Source organism: Plecotus auritus (assembly GCF_963455305.1).
Source record: "Plecotus auritus genome assembly, chromosome: 7".
NCBI classification, from domain to species: Eukaryota; Metazoa; Chordata; class Mammalia; order Chiroptera; family Vespertilionidae; genus Plecotus; species Plecotus auritus.
The window spans coordinates 118,712,334-118,734,193 of NC_137774.1; the positions used below are offsets into that span (position 1 = coordinate 118,712,334).

At 40.9% G+C, this 21,860-nt stretch overlaps 1 protein-coding gene across 1 annotated transcript in view; it reads right to left on the bottom strand.

Annotated features, from left to right (window-relative positions):
* Window positions 1-12,508: 12,508 nt before the first annotated feature.
* LOC308252840 (uncharacterized protein) overlaps window positions 12,509-21,860 on the bottom strand; it is a 29,878-nt gene continuing 20,526 nt past the window's right edge. The window contains exons 4-5 of the mRNA XM_080677601.1: window positions 14,077-14,142; window positions 12,509-12,709 (exon numbers count right to left, since the gene is read on the bottom strand). Coding sequence (XP_080533727.1) covers window positions 12,625-12,709; window positions 14,077-14,142 — 151 coding nt within the window. The 3' untranslated portion in view covers window positions 12,509-12,624. The remainder of the gene's footprint in view (window positions 12,710-14,076; window positions 14,143-21,860) is intronic.

A 21,860-nucleotide genomic window follows, 5' to 3' on the forward strand; every position in this document is an offset into this window, starting at 1 on the left:
TTTCCAGAAGGAACTGTCATCTAGGGTAATTAAACAGCTCTAGTTGAAGAGGCTACTTGGCAGAAAAAAAGCCAGTTAATAACTGTGGAATAAATGATCCTATCTAATAAAAAAGTAATATGCAAATTAACCATCACTCCGCTACATCCACAAGCCTCGCCCACAAGCCAATCAGGAGTGAATATGCAAATAAACCCAACCAAGATGGCTACGGCCACAGAGAGCAGGAGGGAGGCATGGGTTTCCCCGGCAATGGAGGAAGCCAAGCTTTCCGCCTGCCCTTGCTGGCCTAGGCCTCCACTCAAGGCTACAAAGTTTCATGATAGAAGATACATAAACCCAAACAGAAATGGCGGCATCCACGGAGCTGGAAAGAGCAGGAGGCTAGGGTTGCCCGCGGCGATGGAGGAAGCCAAGCTTTCCACACACCCTGGCTGGCCCAGGCCTCCGCTTAAGGCTACAAAGTTTCAATGATAGAAGATACATAAATCCAAAAAAAAATGGCTGCCAACTCAGAGCAAGCAGAAGGCTTGGCTCCGCTCCAGGCTACAAAGTTTCAATTGTAGAAGATAAATAAACCCCAGATACCAGGGCCTTTGCTTGGGTCGCCAGGGGGCGTGGCCGGCCTGCAAACCACCACAGGCCCCTCACCCAGGCCACTCCACGCCCCAAGGGAACCCCCACCCTGATCCAGGACATCCTTCAGGGCAAACCAGCTGGCCCCCACTCGTGCACCAGGCCTCTATCCTATCTAATAAAAGAGTAATATGCAGATTGACCATCACTCCAATACACAAGATGGCTGCCCCCATGTGGTCAAAGATCCTGCCCCCATTTGGACACAAGATGGCCAGCAGGGGAGGGCAGTTGGGAGGGACCAGGTCTCCAAGGGAGAGCAGTTGTGTGTGATTAGGCCAGCAGGGGAGGGCAGTTAGAGGTGACCAAGCCGGCAGAGGAGGGAAGTTGGGGCGACCAGGCCTGCAGGGAAAGGTAGTTGGGAGGGACCCAGGCCTGCAGGAGAGAGCAGTTGGGGGGGACCAGGCCTGCAGGGGAGGGCAGTTAGGGGTAAACAGGCTGGCAGGGGATCAGTTAGGCATCAATCAGGCCAGCAGGGGAGTGGTTAGGGGGTGATCATGCTGGCAGGCAGAAGCGGTTAGGGGCAATCAGGAAGGCAGGAAGGCGAGCTGTTGGGAGCCAGCAGTCCTGGATTGTGAGAGGGATGTCCGACTGCTTAAATGGGCAGTCGGACATCCCTCTCAGGGTCCCAGATTGGACAGGGTGCAGGCTGGGCTGAGGGACACCCCCCCACCCCCGGTGCACGTATTTCGTGTACCGGGCCTCTAGTATAATTATAAATACTGTATAACTATTTTGCAACTCTAATGAGATTATTAATTCAGCCAAGTTTTATTGATTGGTGTTAGAAGGATTAGGCAAATGGCTAATGGTAACCTGGAAATTTACATAGTCCAGCCAATAATGAGAAACATTATTGTTAATGGGGAAAAAAACAGACTTTTGAACCCCTTGATCCTTTGGCCAAATTTAATATCACCACTGGTGGGACTGGCAGACATTTGCAACTCCCAGTATGATGTAGTTGAGACTATTGAACATCATCTATGATTTTAACTGCAGTAGAAACGTTTCACTTGAATTTTATAAAGCCTTTAGATTTGACTTCTAGATTCAGAGATTACTGGGGATAAAGGAACAAGTAAAACGCCACCATAAGAAAGGGATCAAACATTATAAGACATTCTAAAGAACAACTGGGAGGACTTCAGCAAGTCAGAATGTCATCACAAAAGGTACTGTGGAAGAATGGAAGAAACTCAAGGAATTAACAAGATGTGTTTGGATTGGCTCTTAATTAATATAGACCACTTTCAAAGGAACAGTAAGAGAAAATTAAATATAGACTAAGTATTATGTGATAGAAATAAATTATACATTTTGTTAGGTGTGACAATGTCATTTTTGGCCATACAAGTTATTTCTGTTTTTAAAGAAACATGTTGAAATATTAGGATGGAATGTTGTATTTATTTAACTTAAAATACACAGCCATAGGCAGTGTGATACATGTGTGTATTAGCTTTAATCTACAAACTAAAAGCAGAACACATGTATCAGGGAAAGTTAGTTAGTATTTGGAAGACTATTCAAAAGCCCTTTAAAAGTAGCTGCTCTTAGCCCTGACCAGTTTGGCTCAGTGGATAGAGCGTCGGCCTGTGGACTGAAGGGTCCCAGGTTCGATTCCGGTCAAGGGCATGTACTTTGGTTGCGGGCACATCCCCAGTGGGAGGTGTGCAGGAGGCAGCTGATCGATGTTTCTCTCTCATTGATGTTTCTAACTCTCTATCCCTCTCCCTTCCTCTCTGTAAAAATCAATAAAATATATTAAAAAAATAAAAATAAAAAATAAAAAGTAGCTGCTCTTAGCTTCATCTATCTTTATCCCCATTCACCAAAGTATTATTAACTGACATAATGAATGCTAGCAGTTACTTTGCATCAGTGAAATGACTGGTGTCCAACGTCCAATGGATTGGCTAGAAATATCTTGCAGGTGAACTGGTCCTGAAATTCTGTTGTGATAATATTTTTGCATCTGCCTTGAGTAAACCTTCCATGCAAGTTGTGTATCAGAGGACCCCAAAAAAGGGAGCTGGACTTCACTGAAAATATAGACAGATGGTATGATGTGTTGGTATTAGCATGCTAAAAATGCTTGCTAGGATTCAAAATTCAGTCTGAAGCTTGCTTTACTTCTCATATTGTAATGTCTTACCTCATACCTAGCTTGAGGGTAAAGATGTTTTATAGGACTTCAGGTTCCATCTAATTAATTGATCACTAATTAATGCTCACAATTTATATGCTAATTCTAAAGCAGGCCAAGACAAGTATTTTCAGGTTACTTTTTTGTTGTTGTTCAAAAAAAGCATTCCTGGGGTGTGGGCTGGGGTTGGGGTGGGGAGAGCATTCCTGGTACTGAATCTTGTCAAAATAATTCCCGGTATTGTAGAAGCATGGAAAGAGAAAGAAGCTGCTTACTATTAGATCATTCAGGACTTCACACTCTTGCAGAGTAAGCAGCATATATTTAAAAATCAAAGGTCAGATGTCAAACCTTTCTGGTTAAATGATGAACTGTTTTAAGATTTCCTAGTCATTATTTGTTAGAGCATTGTGGCTTCCCATATTTTCTACTATTAATCCTTTGTGCATGACGTAGTTTATACAACTAAGCAACATATATTTTATGTTATTTTAATTTGAACCTAATTAAATGGTATTTAAAAACAATTTTGGCCTCATTTTATGTAACATTCCTACCTCTTATAAATTGTCAAATATCAAATATTTGTGGAGTATATAGTTTAACTTTACCTGGAGCCCTTACTTAAAATAATGACATCTAAAACGCACAATGGGGGGAAAAAAATCTAATGTAATAAGAAAACACAAATTTAACTAAATTTGTATGTACTTTTAGATATTAACTTTATGTTTTAGTGTATTTCAAGTGCACCTGGAATTTCTAAATAAGGTGACATATATTTTAAGGCTCACTATTCCAGTTACATTTATTGATATTTCTTATATGTGAGCTACGGATGAAAAAAAGGTTCTATGAAAATCTTACAGAATGATCTGATCATAAATTCCTAACTGAGTATGTCATGGTGGGTAGTCACATCCCAGGCATATACTTCTTTAGTAAAGAGTTTATCTTTGCCATAAGCAGAGCCTGCCCATTCTTTGACATAGCCATAATCCCCCTCTAGACAGCACATTATCTTGTTAACTATCCTGTATTCCAATCCTGGCCTTGTTTCCTCCCACCTTCATGTAATCTTCCTTACATTCCCGCCTTAATTTCAAATGCACAATAAAAGAAGTTGCAAAACTGTTATTCTCTGGAGCATTTTTGAGAACTTGCTCCCTGGCATATGTCATCAGTTTGGCTCAAATAAACTCATAAAAATTCTCTACAAGGCTTAGACATTTCTTATGTCCACAGAGCTTATGCGTCAAATTTACAAGTGAATGATCATTTGCTTCTTCTTATGACATTTGCAAAGTTAGGGTTAATAAAGTCAGCTGGAGAAAGGTTGACATAATTCCTCCAGGTCAATGTATATGCCATTCATGTCGCTTCCACCAGTGAAGGGCTTTGATAAGACCATATCCTTGAGCTTTCCTCTCCAGAGCTAAGAGCAACTATTCCCATTTTATTAAGTTTTTTACTCCCCACAGAATAAATTCTATTTACTACATTTGCAGAAACAGTTAAAGGAAATTAATAAATATAAAGCACTTGCTGCCTTCTCTTCTATGCTATGAGTTACACCAGTATCTTTCCAGTGAATTCCTTTTTTTTTTTTTCTGAAAGAATCTGAGCTGATTTCTTTTACTTATAGTTGAAAATCCCATACCAATAAAGTAGTCCTGCTTTTTGTTTTCATAGTTTGATGAGATAAACCATTTTTCTCTGTTTTCTGAGGTAAAAGAGAGGGGAGATGATAGAACAAATGAACTCACTGAGTAGGCTGGAGGGCCTGAAATCAAAGCCACAGGTTAAAAAATGAGCCTTCGGTTGGGTAGCTCTTCCATCAGGAAGGGGAGGTACAGATACCAATAAGCTTCTAAGAGAAAAGGAGATTGCAGTTCTCGAGTCATTCCCTCACTGATGCAGTTCTCAGTAAAATGGTAGAACCATCATCTGCTGAGTCTAAGCAAGTGGTGTTGATATCAGAAAAGGGATTTGAGAGGAGAGGGAAGATTTACAATAGCCACTGTCAGTGGATCAGACACATATGAATCATAATCTTAGGAAGGAAGCATTGCTATGTAGTGACATCATCAATTGTCACCGCTGTGTGATTTTTCTCCAGAAACTCTCACATGCTCAGTTCCAACACTAAAGAAACAGAATGGCTATATTAGAGTTGAACGTAATAATGAAAGCATGACTTAAGTGGTGGACATCAGTGTCTGGGGCTGGACAGGAGAAAATGGGAAGACAGAAAGGGATGATTGATTAGGAGAAAATGAAGGACTCAAAGCACATGGGGTCATGAGGTCAAAGAGCAAGCATAGTTTAAGTAAGGGCAGGAAAGTTACCAGAAACAAATGGTGGAGAGAAGCAGATGTCTTGCTTAAACATGAAGCCTGAATCTGAATCTCGCTACAGATGGAGGATATGAGTTCATCTGTCTTCTGCCTACCATTCTTTCTTAGAATTTCTAATCTCTTTTTCTGTGACTTTCACCCACAGGTTGGGTGACCAGTTGGCAGGGCTATAGCAGAAAGAATATCACCCTGTTGGTTGAATATTAAGATCTACTGAGATTCTATGAAATTATACAGTTTAGTTTTAGTCTAGTATATTATGTAATGGACTTATTAAGAAGTACTTTTGTTTTTTCATTTTTATGAGCTGCCTATTCCCTATTGCTTCCAATAGAAAATAGCTGACTTCTGGTACTCTGAGCAACCAAGATTTGGGGAAATTCTTTGATCTTACCTCAACAATTACTATTCCTTATATTACCAAGCTAACTGTAACCTTTCTTTCTAATCCTTCAGTGGCAGTAGAAATTATTTTTAAGAGAGGATCAGAAAAAGGACCTTAATTAAGACATTGCTTTTAATCTTAGTCTATTAATATCTTTACTATTTTATCTCACAGGTTTAAAAATATTATATTTCTTAGTGCCACCCTTCTTTACTGCTATGAAACAATGATCTGTTGTATAAATTGCCACCTACCTTTTATTCTGTAGCAGCCATGTATTAAAATTATAAGGGCAGTAATTACCAGAAAAGAAGTGGCACTGTCTTCTATGACATTCTGTTCAGTTTTTTTTAAATTTAATGTATTGGTGTGACATTAGTTAATAATATCATGTAGGTTTCAAGTGTACATTTCTGTGATACATGATATGGATATTGCATTGTGTGCCCACCCCCCAAAGTCAAATTACCTTCTGTCACCATTTATGTTATCTGCTTTACTCTTTACTATTCCCCCTTCCCTCTGGTAACCACCCTGTTGTCTGTGTCTATGAGTTTCAGTTTAAAGAAAATGGGCAGAGGATCTGAATAGACACTCTCCCAAGAAGACATACAAATGGCTAACAGATATATGAAATGATGCTCAATATCACTAGCTGTTAGGGAAATGCAAAACAGAACTACGAGATACCACCTCACACCTCTTAGAATGACTTTCTGTTCAGTTTTACTTTGAAAGTATCTTAGTGGTTAGCTTACTTGGATACTGTGTGCCAGGGATTACTTACTCTCCTACCTTTGGCACAGTGCCCCAGAGTGTGCCTTATCTCTGCAAGGAGAAAGTGTGGCTGGATTCCTGCATATTCCCCTCTATGACAACTCAAACTACAGGCTTCGTTACATGGTTCATAGTTTTATCTTGCTTTATGACTGTCGTCTTGCACTTTCTGCTGTAGTGTGAGAAAAGCAAGAAAATGTAGACTCATGACTTTGTAACAAAATACTTGTATACTCACAACTGGCACCCAGTGGTTGAAATTATTAGACACGAAAAGCCACTTGTTAGGTATCTGTGGAGAGACTCTCCACACGGGGCACAAGGTTGGGTGAAAGGTTCTCTGTGTTCTCTTCCAGCTCTGAGAATTTATGCTCAAAATGTCAACTTAATTAAATTACAATGCCTGTCAGTAACTCAAGGGCAAAAGTTTGCTCCAGGTCTGCAATCCAGCTATAATAGCTTAAGGAAACTGTGACAATATAATATAACACCACCAGTGTAAAGCGAAAGTAAGCCACATACCTGCATGATATAGGGACAAAGAAGAAGAAATTGGTTATACTGTATGGAGGAATATTCTTGTGTCACCTGAAAACATGTTAAAATCCTATTATGTCATTATCTCAGACTTTTCTTCAATTGTGTGAGAAAGATAGTCATGTTATCCTTTAATTTAAAGAAGAGGACATTGATTATGCAAGTTGTAAAATTTTACCCATTTCATAGAGTTTAATTGGAAGCAACTGTCTGTCTCCTAATGTCCAAGACAGGGAATTCTCCAATTCTCAAAACTTTTCATTCCACTGACTGTCAAGGGGTCTAAGGATCCTGGATTTCATCAGCACCCCAAATTATTACTAGGTGCTTAATCAGGTGCTATTTTCTTCTAGGAAACACAGACACACAAACACAGAATATTCTGTTCTGTTCTGTTCTGTTCTGTTCTGTTCTGTTCTGTTCTCCCATTAAACAGGAATAAATACGAATCTCATCTTTTCTCTGTTTTATTTTCTTTCCACAAGGATAATGAGTTGCCTATCAGAAGTAAATGAACAAGGAGAAAGTGAAAATAATTAGTGGAATGAAAAGTGAAGTTAAAGGACAGGATGGTGAGAAGGAAAAGGACAAGTAGTATTCAGTTGAACAGAGCAATCATATTCACTAAGACACTTTCATTCTCTTGCAATGCCCTCGGGGATTACAGTTTAGAAGACACTGCACTGGTAGGGGAAGAGAAAGAAAGAAATGTGGGACTGAAGAGAAGTGCCACCGGTGGCACAGTCAGAGTCTTGAAAGAGTGGCATTAATGTAGAAGAAGGTATATTTTTGTTTTGTGGATAAGAAAGAAGGTCTGGTCAGGTCAGCACCTAAGAAAGAAGCATCACTATTTTCTATTGCAGTATTCTAATGTGTCACCTCCCCGATATACTAACTCCAGTAATCTGTGGGCATAATCATTTTAGCCTGTGTCCCTTCAGAAAGAGAACATGAGACAAGGACTTATATGGAAGGGACTATTTTGGGAAATGATCCTAGGGATCAGGGACAAAGGGGCTGAGAAGAATAACATGGAAGAAAAGAAAGCAGTACATGAGATGTTCTCAAGTTGGATATGACCCATTGGGATCCTCTAAACAGCTGTGTACAATAAGCCTCAGAATTGCTTACTCAAGGAATAGAAAAAGGTAGCATTTGCTTCCTGCAGTCTGTCCTTGATTGGTCAAGAGGCATTAATTTTCTCTCATACAATGTGTGAGCAGGTCTATTTCTTGCCACAGGCATCCCCTCTGCTGTGCTGAGGAACAATGGGGCAGAAGGTTCCCAGTGCAGGTCAGGAGAGCAAGGCCCAAGGCACTATGAGTTGGGTCACATCAGTTGCCTATACAACAATTAACCCTACTAGAGATTTAAAAATTAAAAATCCCTGGGCATAACTAAAAATGAAAAATAGTAACTTCATAAAGAAAGGAAACCTGGCAGGCTTACCAATGATGGGTCAAGCTGACATCATGTGCCTACAGGTGTGCTACGCTGAGAAGGAAACATTGCTCTTACTGTAGTATTCTGCCCAAATCAATAATAACCTGGATCTGATCATGAGGGAACATCAGACAAACATAAATTAAGTTACATTCTATAAAATAAATGCTCTGAAGTCTTAAAAATATAAATATTATGAAATAAAAAGAGTGAGGGGCACTTCCACATTTAAAGAGAAAAAAAAAAAGATATAAAATTAAATGCAATGCATGATCCTATTTAATCCTGAACCAGAAAAATCACAAAAGACGTGAGCAGAAAAATATGTAAACTTTCAATGTCTGTTGATTAAAGTACACATCAATGTTAAATTTCCTGATTTTGATCATTTTACTATGGTATGGAAAAATGAATATTATTGTTTTTAAAAAATATAAACTGATATATTTAGGGAGAAAGTAAGTACCCACCTTACTTTCAATGGCCAGAAAATGATAGATAGATAGATAGATAGATAGATAGATAGATAGATAGATGATAGAGAGACATAAATAAAATGTGGCAAAATGATAACAATGGTTAATCTGGGTGAAGTACACTATTGCACTATTCTTTGAACTATTTTTACAACTTTTCCATAAGTTTAAAACCATTTCAAAATACAAATTTTAAAAATAATTAAGCTCCAAAAAATAATAATAATTAAGCTCTGAGTCAGATAGGATTACACTGAGGGTTCAAAAGACCTGAGTTCTCATCCAAGTAATTGATGCTTGTTAAGTTCCAGTTATCTCATCTGGAACCTTGTAGAATTGTCCTGAGAACTAAATGAGGTAACTCATGCAAAAGAGGTTTGAAAAGTTTAAAATAACATACAATTGTGTAACATTGTTAGAAATGAGGATCTGACATTTGAAAGACGGCTTAATAGACGAGATGTCTGATCATGCATCATCTAAACAGTGACAGACATATCCATAGAGATGGAAGAATGTGCAGGATAAATTGGAAGAGGGAGGATTTTAAGTCAGTTTCAGTTATCAACTTCCTATCCCAAATTGGTTCCCTTCAGCAAGCTTTTATTACCTATTATATACTAGACAGTGTGCATATTGCAAAATTGCAAGGGTAAATGCTTCCTATCTCAAGGAACTCAGAGTTTATCATGATATAAAACTAAAAAAATAAAAATCTATATAATGTGATGTGTTGAGAAGCATCCACAGAAACACAAATAAGAAACCAGTCAATCTGAGGTTTGGGGACAGATAAAAGAGTTTCTGACAGGAAGTAATATTTGAACTGAGCCTTGATAAGTGAGATCACTTAGAAATATGAAAAGGACATTTTAGGCAATGAGATGACTGAGGAAAGAATGAAATTACTTTATATGCTTAGTTTCTTGACAATTCCTTGCCTCCTCTATGACACCTCCCCCACATTACCCTTCCTAACACCCACGATGACATGAGAATTCCCTCCACTTTTCTTTTCTGTGACTATCTTACAATTGTTCAAATTATATTAAAACTAGAGGCCCGATGCACAAAAGTCATGCAAGAGTAGACCCTCACAACCCCGGCTTCGTCCAGAAGGTTATCCGGAAGGTCATTTGGAAGGACGTCCAGACGGTCGTTCCACTGTTCGGCCGTCCAGTCAATTTGCATATTACACTTTTATTATTATAGTTACTGGGTTGCCCATCATGGTCACGAAGAACGAATGGGGCCTGCTGGTAAAAGTTTGTTTTTTAAGAGGGATGGCTGCACTAATTAATTCTCTTAAATCAGATCCTGGATTCCATGAAGGTTGTGGAATTGTTTAAAATAAAGAAGAAGCATACATCAGCATACCATGCAGTTCTCTTCTTTGTACTTGGCTTTGGGTTATTTCATAGAGCATTTTGACGAATGGTACAAATTAGTCTAATTACCGAGCCAGACTAAAGCTCTCAGAAGTGATACCAATGAATACACAAGCTGTGGAAAGGAGCAAGATTCTTCATAAAGCCACTGAAGACTATTTGAGGTACCCAAAACAGTCAAATGTGTTCTAATTTAGGACCCAAGTGAAAGACACCTCTGCGGTTAATCATTTCACTTGCCACAGGGTAGTGGAAGCCCTGGCGGACACACTCCAGTGGCGCTACACATAGGTAGAAACAGAGTTTCAATTTCGATTTTGCTCTCTCTTTCTTTGAAATGGTTCCAGCTTCTGCTTTTGAACAAACAGTAACAGTTTCTGATCTCCGTTTTACTGCCATTGAAGACCAAAGTCAGAACTTGTTTTGAGCCAGGAAATGCTGGTAAAAATCCTTGCTCTGTCAGCACTTTCTTGGCAATTTAGGCACCGTGCTTCCATCCTCTATGCTTTGAGGTCTTCCTCTCTACAAGATGCTCATTGGATTCTGGAGGCTACAACAATCCAAACCCTGGGCTTCAATAGTCCAATCTCTCATTCCACACCTGGAAAACTGAAATCATAATGCTACTGATTTTTTTAAAAGTGGTACGAAGACTCATACATACTAGGCAAGGTGTGAAAAGTATTCTAATGACTTTGGAAGAAAATTATGTACCCTAAAATCATAAATTTGGAAGGCTTTGTTAGAAACGTGCTCCAATTCTATAACATATGAACCAAGAATCATTTGCAGGGCACAGTGAATTAAGATGAATATTGTGGGCCTTTTGTTTTTGAAAATTTACCAAAATGGAACTTGTTATAACAGTTTTAGCTCTTTGGTTTGGGCTGCCAATTTATGCTAAAAAATAAGTCACTTTTTATACAAATAAATTATTCCTTTTCTTCTGCTTTTTTCATCAAAGCAATCTATATGCGTAAGACCTACCTCCACTCAGTTCAGGCCCTCCCTGACTCTCCTGGAATAGCCTATCCCTCTCAGGTCTGCCTCTGATGTGCACTTTAAGACTTTACCTATAATGAAAATGATAGCAGCTGGCAGGCAGGGGAGGCAGCAAGAAAGATTTCTCAAAATCTGGAATCCTCAGGTTCCATCCTCCAGACAGATTCTGAAATCCTCAGAGAGTTTCAGCAATTCTCAAGAGGCAGCTTTGTTAGCTTACAGCCACTTGAAGCCCATATTGTTTTTCCTCCCTTGGGGTGCAGGCCTTAATTAACAATATTTAATTTAAATAGTCCCACGGTGCCACAGCTTTATATGCCTTTGCCAGGTAAGCCAGATGGACTGATGGGACTCCCCAGAACTATCACTTCCTGTTTCTGACACTCTCCAACCACTCCTCTCCCCTATGACAAATTTTTTTAGATAATGTATTCCTTTTGCACTTCATGCTTTGGCCTAAAGTTTTCACTTTTGCTAAAATTAAAATGTTTTTTGCACTATTATTTTTACACTATATTGAGATGGAAGAATCTGAACAATAACCTTTTTTGTTTTGTTTTGTTAATCCTCACCTGAGGATATTTTTCCATTGATTTTTAGAGAGGGTGGAAGAGAGGGGGAGAGACACGGAGAGAGAAACATCTGTGTGAAGGAGACACATCGATTGGTTGCCTCCTGCATGCACCCCAACCAGGACCAAGGATGGAACCTGTAACCGGGGTACATGCCCTTGACCAGAATCAAACCTGGGACCCTTCAGTCCCAGGCCGATGCTCTATCCACTGAGCCAAACCAGCTAGGGCTGAATAATAATCTTGATAGATGACTGCTTAAGAATGAGAGTGAATTAGTTTTTTTTGTTTGTTTGTTTTTTCTTATTTTATTTTATTATTTTTTTTAATTGTTTGAAGTATTACAAATAGTAGTACATATGTCTCCTTTTTTTTTCCCCATTGACCTCCCCCAGGCCTCCCCTTCCCCCCAGTACATGCCTTTACCTGCCCCCCCCCCCCCCCCCCCCGCCACCCCAGTGTCTTGTATCCATTGGTTATGCTTATATGCATGCATACAAGTCCTTCGGTTGATCTCTTACAGCCTCCCCGCCCCCCCCCCCCCCCCCGCAACCTCCTCTGCCTTCCCGCTGTAATTTGACAGTCTGTTCAATGCTTCTTTGCCTCTGTATCTATTTTTCCCCATTTCTTTCCTTTAAAAAATCTTGCCTCTGCAGACTAGAAATAAACATATAATAACAAAAAATGTTTGAGTCCCAATTTCAATGTCCAACAGTTCTGAGTCCCTGTTTCAATGTCAAACAGTTCCTTATGTGTACATGTCAGCAATGATATCTGGATGGTGGGCACATGGTGGCAATGCAGGTCCGACCCTCTCTGGTTTGGTCCTAGGCAACCTGCTGCGTCGCACAGCTGCTGTCTGCTAGCGTGGCAAGGAGTCGTCAGCATCTTCCATCTCTGGACTATTTCTCCTCTTGTCTTCGTGGTTTGAGCAGACCTGTCAATTCCTCTCTTTTGAAGGAATCCACATGGTCTTGGAGTTGTTTTCTGAAAATATACAAACATATTCTCAACCAAAAGTTAATAAAGGAATCTTTTCTATATAATTGATTTAGGATCCTTTTTATTTTTGCCCAAACGATTTTCCTTTGTCTTATTTAGACACCATGTGTGTTTTTCATGGGTGTCTTGCTGTTAGCATTACAAATGAAAATTAATTTTGTAAAGTAAAAATTTTCTAGATGTAATTTACTTACAGGATATTTTTCCTTACATGATATTACCCTACTATCCCCCCTTTTTTGATTAGTGGAGGCTTTTGTAAATTTTATAATGCAGTCTTGATAACTTTAAATTTTAATTTTTTGCACAAAAATATGACTGCTTTAGTTTCATTGCATGTTCAGGAATTTTACCATGAGATGAACTACCAATAGGAATTTTAGTTAACACTTTAGGAACAGCTTTTTGTCCAGTACAATTAAATTTTCTTGAATATTCACTTATTTGAATTAGCCTATTTAATTTAATCTGAAAACATGATTATTATTTTACTGTCAAATTTAATACTCTACCAACAATCTTAGTTTACCCTGTAAATATTAGTGGAAAGGATTATTTGCATTCTTGAGTAGGCTCTGAGCATTCCTGGTGCTAGGCTGGATTTAGATATAGGGCAGCTGCTGTCGGCCAAGTCTCTGTCTGTTACCTGGATCCCAATCTGAGCTGGGCCAAGTCACTGTCTGTCACCTGTGTCCCGATCTGAGCTGGGCGTGGGAAGCAAAGCAGCCATGGGGGCAGGAGACCTCCCTCAGATGGGTGAGGGTTCAGGCCCCTGCAAGGTTGGGGGAGTGAGGGTCTGTGCCCCACCTCTGTTGATCCCCAAGTTCTCTCCTGATGAATTAGTTTTTATTGATCATTTGGGGAATGAATGCTTATTGCTCACTTACTATGTTATAAACTCGAGACTGGATACTTTTTTTTTAATATATATATTTTTATTGACTTCCGAGAGGAAAGGAGAGAGATATAGAAACATCAATGATGAGAGAGAATCATTGATTGGCTGCCTCCTGCATGCCTTACACTGGGGATCGAGCCCGCAACCCAGGCATGTGCCCTTGACTGGAATCAAACCCTGGACCCTTCAGTCCTCAGGCCAATGCTCTATCCACACAGCCAAACCGGCTAGGGCGACACTTTGGGTATATTACCTTTTTTAAGTCTCACAATAATTCTGCTAAGTAGGCATTCTTATCTCTATTTTTCAGAAGGAAAATTGAGGTTCAGAAGGTGGGAAAGGCTTATACCACATGTAAGTGGCAGCCAGAAACTAAACTCATGTTTTTCTGTAAGATGGCAAAGCTGAGGCCACAGTTGGGCTTAGACCCAAAAAGGAGCATACATGTTCTTACCTTGGATGATTGCAGGAAGAGAGCAGATGGATGAGAACCAGAGATGGGGGGAAGACCAGTTTGGAGCTGTGATAAAGGGAAAACAAGAATACAAGAAAATGGAGTGAGAATGGAGTGAAACCTGAGAATATCTAGTCTCTTAAGAACGTTTGTAGAGTGACTACTTTGAGGAAGGCACTGTGCTAATTCCTGGCACAGGAGGGTAGAGGCAAGTGCTTTAAAAAGCTCAGATCCCCATTGCATAGATAAACCTTGTTTTCAGGTGTGTGTGTGTGTGTGTTTTCAGATAATCTTTAAATAAATATACTACATCCACGTGTATTATATATAATATATAATCTACACTAATAAAAGAGAAATATGCAAATTGACCATACCTCCACTACACCCACCAGCCAATCAGGAGTGAGTATGCAAATTAATACAACAAAGATGAAAGGTTAATTTGCATATGCAGGCACAGAGCAAAGACTGAAGACTGAAGACTGAAGAGGCTTGGCTTCTCCGCTGGAGCCAGATCGAAGGCCTGAGTCCTGGGTGCCGGAGGAAAACCGGTGCCAGGAGCCAGGGGAAGGAAGGCCTATTGCAAGAATCTTCGTGCAATGGGCCTCTAGTTATTACATAAAAATATATGGTCTGGCCCAGCCAGTGTGGCTCAGTTGGTTGAGCATCGTCCCATGGACCAAGAGGTTGCCAGCTTGATTCCTGGTCAGGGCACATGCCTGAATTGCAGGCTCGATCCCCAGTGAGGAGTGTGCAGGAGGCAGCTGAACAATGATTCTCTCTCATCGATGTTTCTATCTCTCTCCCTCTCCCTTCCTCTCTCTCTGAAATTAATAAAAACATATTAAAAATTATATGTGGTCTAGAGGGAGATTAATAATACAAAAAAAAAACAAATGGAGAAAGAAAATCCTATATAATAAAACCCTAATATGCAAATCGACTGAACAGCTGAATGACCAGTTGCTATGACGCACACTGACCACCAGGGGGCAGATGCTCAATGCTGGAGCTGCCCCTGGTGGTCAGTGTGCTCCCACAGGGGGAGCGCGGCTCAGTCAGAAGCCGGACTTGCTGCTCCTTAGCACTGCCTCGGAGGCGGGAGAGGCTCCTGCCACCACCACTGTGCTCGCCATGCTGGCGGGCTCATGGCTGGCAAGCACAGAGGCGGTGGTGGGAACCTCTCCCACCTCTGTAGCATAACTAAGGACCCCTTGGGGGATATCTGACTGCCGGCTTATGGGGCTCAGGCCGGGCTGCTGGACCCTCATCTCCCTCCCCACCCCCCCCCCCCCCGCGGTGCACAAATATCGTGCACTGGGCTTCTAGTAAATAAATAAAAGAGACAGAATAAGCATAATCAATGGACACAGACAGTAGGGGGGTGAGGGCATGTGCTGGAAGGTGGGAACAGCTAGGGAGAGATCAATGGTGGAAAAAGGAGTCATGTATAATACTTTCAACAATAATTTAAAATTTTAAAAAAGGAGAGACAGAAAATTAGGTGAATATAGAAGAAAGGTATGTTAACAGTTCATGAACAACAATTTTTAGACTCTTCTGAATGATCCCCCATCCCCCATAGAATTCTACTATCAGGTTATTTTGACAAACATAAGCCAGCATTGGATAGCTTTATGCTTCTGGCACAAACATTCAAGAGTAACTTTGAAAATCTTGGGGACCGCTCTGGATGTGAATTTAATTTTGCAACAACCATGGCCCTGGCAAATGTCTCCTACATATCCAGGTGCAGGAAGCATCACACTTCTTTATTTTCTTAAATAAAATTAAATTTGGAGTCATGCCCACACTCACAAGGGAAGTAAAATCAGCAGATATTGGTCATGATGGGGAGGCAGGAGAGGAAGTGCTTCCTGGGGTGGTTATAGCTGCCCTGATAGGTTGGAGAAGGGCCCTTGTCTGCCTTCTGAAATCCCCTAGCTGTGACGTCTGTCTAACGGTGTAGCATTCCCTTCATGGCAATTCTGGGCACAGGGAACTTTGGCCATTACTCAGGAAGAGAAGTTCTAACTTAATCCTTTAGAAACACATCACTAGCTACTCCTCTCTTGACTGGGGACAGGAGTTGCCTATTCTTCCCTTTTTAATTCACAGTGGAAGAAAACATCTCTTTGGCTTTGATTTTAATAACTTGCTCTGCTGCTGAGAGAGGAAAGTCTGCAATTTAAAAAGGTGAGGTCTTCTTTAGATTGGAGCCGCATAACAGAACAGGTTCTGTATCAACCAGGCCCATCTAGGGAGTATTTGAATTGCCAATGGTGAACTTGGCTGTCAAGAATCCTCTGATGTCCACTGGGCCCTTTTTCTACAAAGCAATTTGGAGAAATACATCTGGTCTGCCTGCACCTGAGCCCCACCACCTTGCCTTTATACCGTGTATTAATTTCTGTAATGCTGACCTGTCATTTAGTCTAATTTCTTCATGTATTTGAAATGATCTGTTTGGAGTAAAAAATAGTTACATTGACTATCCTCAAGCTGAAGGAAAAGATTGGTAAGGGAGGGGAGGACAGTTATATTCAGGTTCAATTAAAACTTCAAAGTAGCCTGGCTGGTGTGGCTCAGTGGTTGAGCATTGACCTATGAACCAGGAGGTCACGGTTCAATTCCTGGTCAGGGCACATGCCCTGGTTGTGGGCTCGATCCCCAGTATAGGGTGTGTAGGAGGCAGCTGATGAATGATTCTCTCTCATCATTGATGATTTGATCTCTCTCCCTCTCCCTTCCTCTCTGAAATCAACAATAAAAATATATTTAATAAAAAAAACTTGAAAGTAGATATGAGTCAGAGCAAATCATTACACAGATTTTCCACTACTGACAGACTACCAAGTAAATATGTATCTAAATACATCTTCCTTTCTTGTAATAAAGCTACTACAGGGAAATAATGGCAAAGAAAAAAGACATATACAGCAGTTTTCTACTTTCATAAGAACTCAGCAATTGACTACAATTGAATATTTTGCACATTGACTATTTTACCCCAAATTCTGTGACATTTCTAATAAATAATCTGAAAATTTTGATGCCAAAAGGGAAGAAGGTATTTTTTCCAACACCTAAAAATGTATTCAATATTCCACTTAAACTAGTTTTAGTTATAAGATTAGTTGACTTTAAATATATATAGCTGATTGACTGATTTAAGAGAGGGCGGGAGAGAGAGAGACATTAGTTTGTTGTCCCACTTATTTAGGCATTGATTGGTTGATTTTTACATGTGTCCTAATGGGGATTGAACCTACAACCTTGGCATATGGGGACAATGCTCCAACCAACTGAGCTACCCAGCAAAGGCTAGCTGACTTTCAAAAGTCAATTTGTTGTGATTGCTTCAGAGACAAGTTTAGAAGTTGGAATCCTGATTATTTGCATCTCATGTGGGAGAACAGCTAATTCTCTTTAAAAGCTCTGCTCTGTGCCGTACCCTCTCAAGTGTAAGCTTGCGTCCAGAATTCATCCTTTGAGAATATAATGGTTAGATTTGCAGCGATAGTCTTTAACAAGGCATTTAATATTTTGATGAGAGATTTTGCACTGATTTAATGAAAAATGGCTTATGGAGAAATAATTTTTAGAGTGAAGTTTTCCAGAAGTTAAGTTGTTTTTAAATGAGAATGATGTCATCGTATATCAAGGACAATTACCCAACATGTAGTCTGTGAAAATCAAACTCATTATAGGTTTTATGTGATGAATCACCACTATTACAGTCACTGGACAGTATCAACAGTGTACATTTTGAATAGACTTTCCAGTTCATAGACATTTTGGCACCTTTTATACATAAATCATTGCAGATTTATTCATGTCCCATTTGTTTTGTTTTGCACGGATTCAGCCCAGAGCTTCTCCAGAGCTCTCCTAGGAACACAGAGCTTCCCTCTGCCACCCTAGGCGGCTGCTCCCTCCTTTCTTCCTCTGTCCATCTGACACCTGCTTCCTACCTTCCATGTATTCCTCATATCCTATCTATTTTAAAGTGATATTATAGTTTCATTACCAAACACACAAACAAATAAAACCGAAAGGTAAATGAAGTTTTCTTGATATTTCTGGGGGCTATGAGAGAGAAGTGAGGGAGATGCTTGAGTTTGGTCCCACTTCTTGAACATTTTCAGTGCCTCTTCATCACCAAAAAAAAACCAAAACAAAACAAAACAAAAAAACAACTAATTTCCTCAGCCTAGTATTCATGCCATAGCAGCTCTCTCCAAACTTAGTATGTTACCCCCAAATCACTGTTCCATAAAGCCATTGTCATGAGTTCAATTGTGTCCCCCCTCAAAAGGTATGTCAAAGTCCTAACCCTCAGTACCTCAGAATTGCCAAACACATTTGGAAATGTGAAAGCAAATTGCTTCTTGGTTGATATAGAGACAAGGAAGCATTTCCCAGAGCAGTAGCTGCATACCAGTTGTCAGCGATGGTGCTGTTGGCACCAGGAAGGAGACTATACTACCAGGCCAAGCCGACACTTTTGTATCTCTCAAAACTTTCATGGTGAAAAATGTTAATCTTCACAGACCTCCTCGGGGAGGGAGGCAGTATTGTTTTTGACTTAATATTTTGGTTGAACAGGTCAATTCAGTGCTTTCCACTTGGCCCTTTCTATCATACTAGAGGCCTGGTGCATGAAATTCATGCATGGGGGTGTTGTGTCCCTCAGCCCAGCCTGCACTCTCCAATCTGGGACCGCTCGAGGGATGTCCGACTGCCCGTTTAGGCCCGATCCTAGTAGGACATCCCTCTCACAATCCAGGACTGCTGGCTCTCAACTGCTCACCTGCCTGTCTTCCTGATTGCCCCTAACTGCTTCTGCCTGCCAGCCTGATCATCCCCTAACCAGTCCCCTGCCAGCCTGATTGATGCCTAACTGCTCCCCTGCCAGCCTATTTGCCCCTAAATACCTTCCCCTGCAGGCCTGGTCCCCCCCAACTGCTCTCCCCTGCAGGCCTGGGTCCCCCGCTAACTGCCCTCCCTTGCAGACCTGGTCCCTCCCAACTGCCCTCCCCTGCTGGCCATCTTGTGTCCACATGGGGGCAGCCATCTTTGACCACATGGGGGTAGCCATCTTGTGTGTTGGAGTGATGGTCAATTTGCATATTACTCTTTTTTAGATATTAGATAGGATAAACCCTCCTTCCACGAGTCCAGGGAACCAGTGTGCAGTCTCCTGGTTTGCAAATGTGCTCCTGGGAACCATAGATTCAGGTGCAAAGAGAATTACTATAGGGCTGTATGTGTGGCCCTACTGGGCCCACTGCTAGAGAAATCAAACCAAATAGGAAATAGCATCAACTCCAAGCCTGTCCTAGTAATTAGAAAAACAAAAGACAAAACTAGATGTTTTCCTCTTTCTAGCACATAGATAAATGGCCCCAGGTCACTTTCAGGAAGGCAAAGAGGAAGATTACAATATATCCTATTGGCAGAGTTGTAGCAATCTCTCTCTCTCTCTCTCTCTCTCTCCCCCCCCTCCCCTTCTCTCCCTCCCTCTTTCCTTTCTCTCTAAAATCAATAAATACATTTTTAAAAATTAAAAAATATGAACACTTTATACCTGTACAATGGTTATCATTTAGGAAATACTTTTCACTTTTTTCTTTCTTTATACTTTATGACAACCCTGTAAATTCGGCAGAGAACAGCAGGATGGGTAGGACAGCAATCATTATTCCGATTTTATACAAATATTTTTAAGTGCCTATGTCATATGAGGAAAAAGTAGAGTATTTCATATAGAAAAAGGTTATGATCTTCTATGCATTTAAAAGAAGTAGAGTTCTGAAACTTTATGTGCCCAGGCAAAGAGTTATTGGACTGGGTTGGAAAAACATACAGATATTTCAAAGCCATCAAAATCTTTTTTTTTCCCCCATCACCAATGGAGAGTTATTTTTTTTTAATTGCTGCAAACCACCCCTTCATTTAAAAAAAAAAATTGATTTTAGAGTAATTTCAGAATGGAATTTCCCCTACATATATTAATTGGAATTTTTCCTTAAGGAGAGGATATCCTTTCTCCATTAATTAATTAATTAGTTAATTAATTAATTACTAGTGCCCTTCATTTTTGCTCATGTGTTCCTTCTGTTTCCCTTCCTTGCCAGGACAGTAGAAATTTAGCAAAGCAATAGATAAAAATCAATACCATTTAAAAAGACAACTAACAAAGATTTTTAAATTTTTCACACTGCCCACTCAAGCCAGATGGACTAGTCAAGCAACAAAAAAGTTAGCTTAAGATAAGACATACAAACTCCTTTGGTCATCCTATCTAATAATCTAATAAAAGAGTAATATGCAAATTGACCATCACTCCAACATACAAGATGGTCACCCCTATGTGGTCAAAGATGGCCAGCCCCCATGTGGACACAATATGGCCACCACAAGATGGCCGGCAGGAGAGGGCAGTTGGGAGGGACCAGGCCCACAAGGGAGGGAAGTAGGGGGCGATCAGGCCTGCAGGGGAGGGCAGTTGGGGGGAACCAGGCCTGCAGGGGATGTCAGTTGTGGGGAACCAGGCCTGCAGAGGAGGGCAGTTGGGAGGAACCAGGCCAGCAGGAGAGAGCAGTTAGGGGTGACCAGGCTGGCAGGGGAGGGCAGTTAGAGGTGACTGGACCAGCAGGGAAGGGCAGTTGGGGGGTACCAGGCCTGCAGGTCAGGGCAGGGCAGTTTGGGGAGACCAGGCCTGCAGGGGAGGGCAGTTGGGGGTGACCAGGCTGGCAGGGCGGGGGGGCAGTTAGGGGCAATAGGGCCAGCAGGGGAGCAGTTAAGCATTGATCAGGCTGGCAGGGGAGTGGTTAGGGGGTGATCAGGCTGGTAGGCAGAAGCGATTAGAGGCAATCAGGCAGGCAGGCAGGCGAGCAGTTGGGAGCCAGCAGTCCTGGATTGTGAGAGGGATGTCCGACTGCCCGGTGGGATCGGGCCTAAACGGGCAGTCAGACATCCCTTGAGGGGGTCTCAGATTGGAGAGGGTGCACACTGGGCTGAGGGACACATACACCCCATGCACGAATTTTGTGCACCGGTCCTCTAATCTATATATATAAAAGCCTAATATACAAATTATCCACTTGGGAGTTCCACTGGGAGACTGTGAGTTCGATCGCTTGCTATGACATGCACTGACCACCAGGGGGTGGCACGGAACAAAGGAAGACCCCGGCTGGCAGCTGGAAGGCCCCAATTGGCTCTGGTCGCTGGCCAGGTCTAGGGACCCTATCTGTTCATGAATTTTGTGCACCAGGCCTCTAGTGAATTCATAAGAAACAAAGTGACAACAAAAAGACAAAAGCCCTTACTGTGTATATGTGGTATTTTAAGAGCAGAAATTAAGTTGATGCATTTTGATGACTCATATTTATTTTGTTCCTCTCTGACTCTTACTAGGTAAAGTTTTTAAATAAAACAGGAAGCTAATTATTTCAAAATTGACAGTGTTTTTTAATAGCTTATTTTGGCATGGTATTTTTCTCTCCAATCAGGACATCTATTATTTTTCAGAGACCAACCCCACAAACAAATTATTGGTATTGACGTAGTGTAAATATTGATACCATCAAATGTTTCTGCCTTAAAGATTGTTTCCACATCTATATTAATGAAATATTATGCAAAATGGGTTGCTTGCAACAGATTGGTACATAATAAATTTTTAAGATGCATTTGCACATGAAGAGAATAAGCATTAAATTCTGGAAATGAGCCAGTTTCTTGGGTGGCATAAAAGCAAGTTACCAACTTGC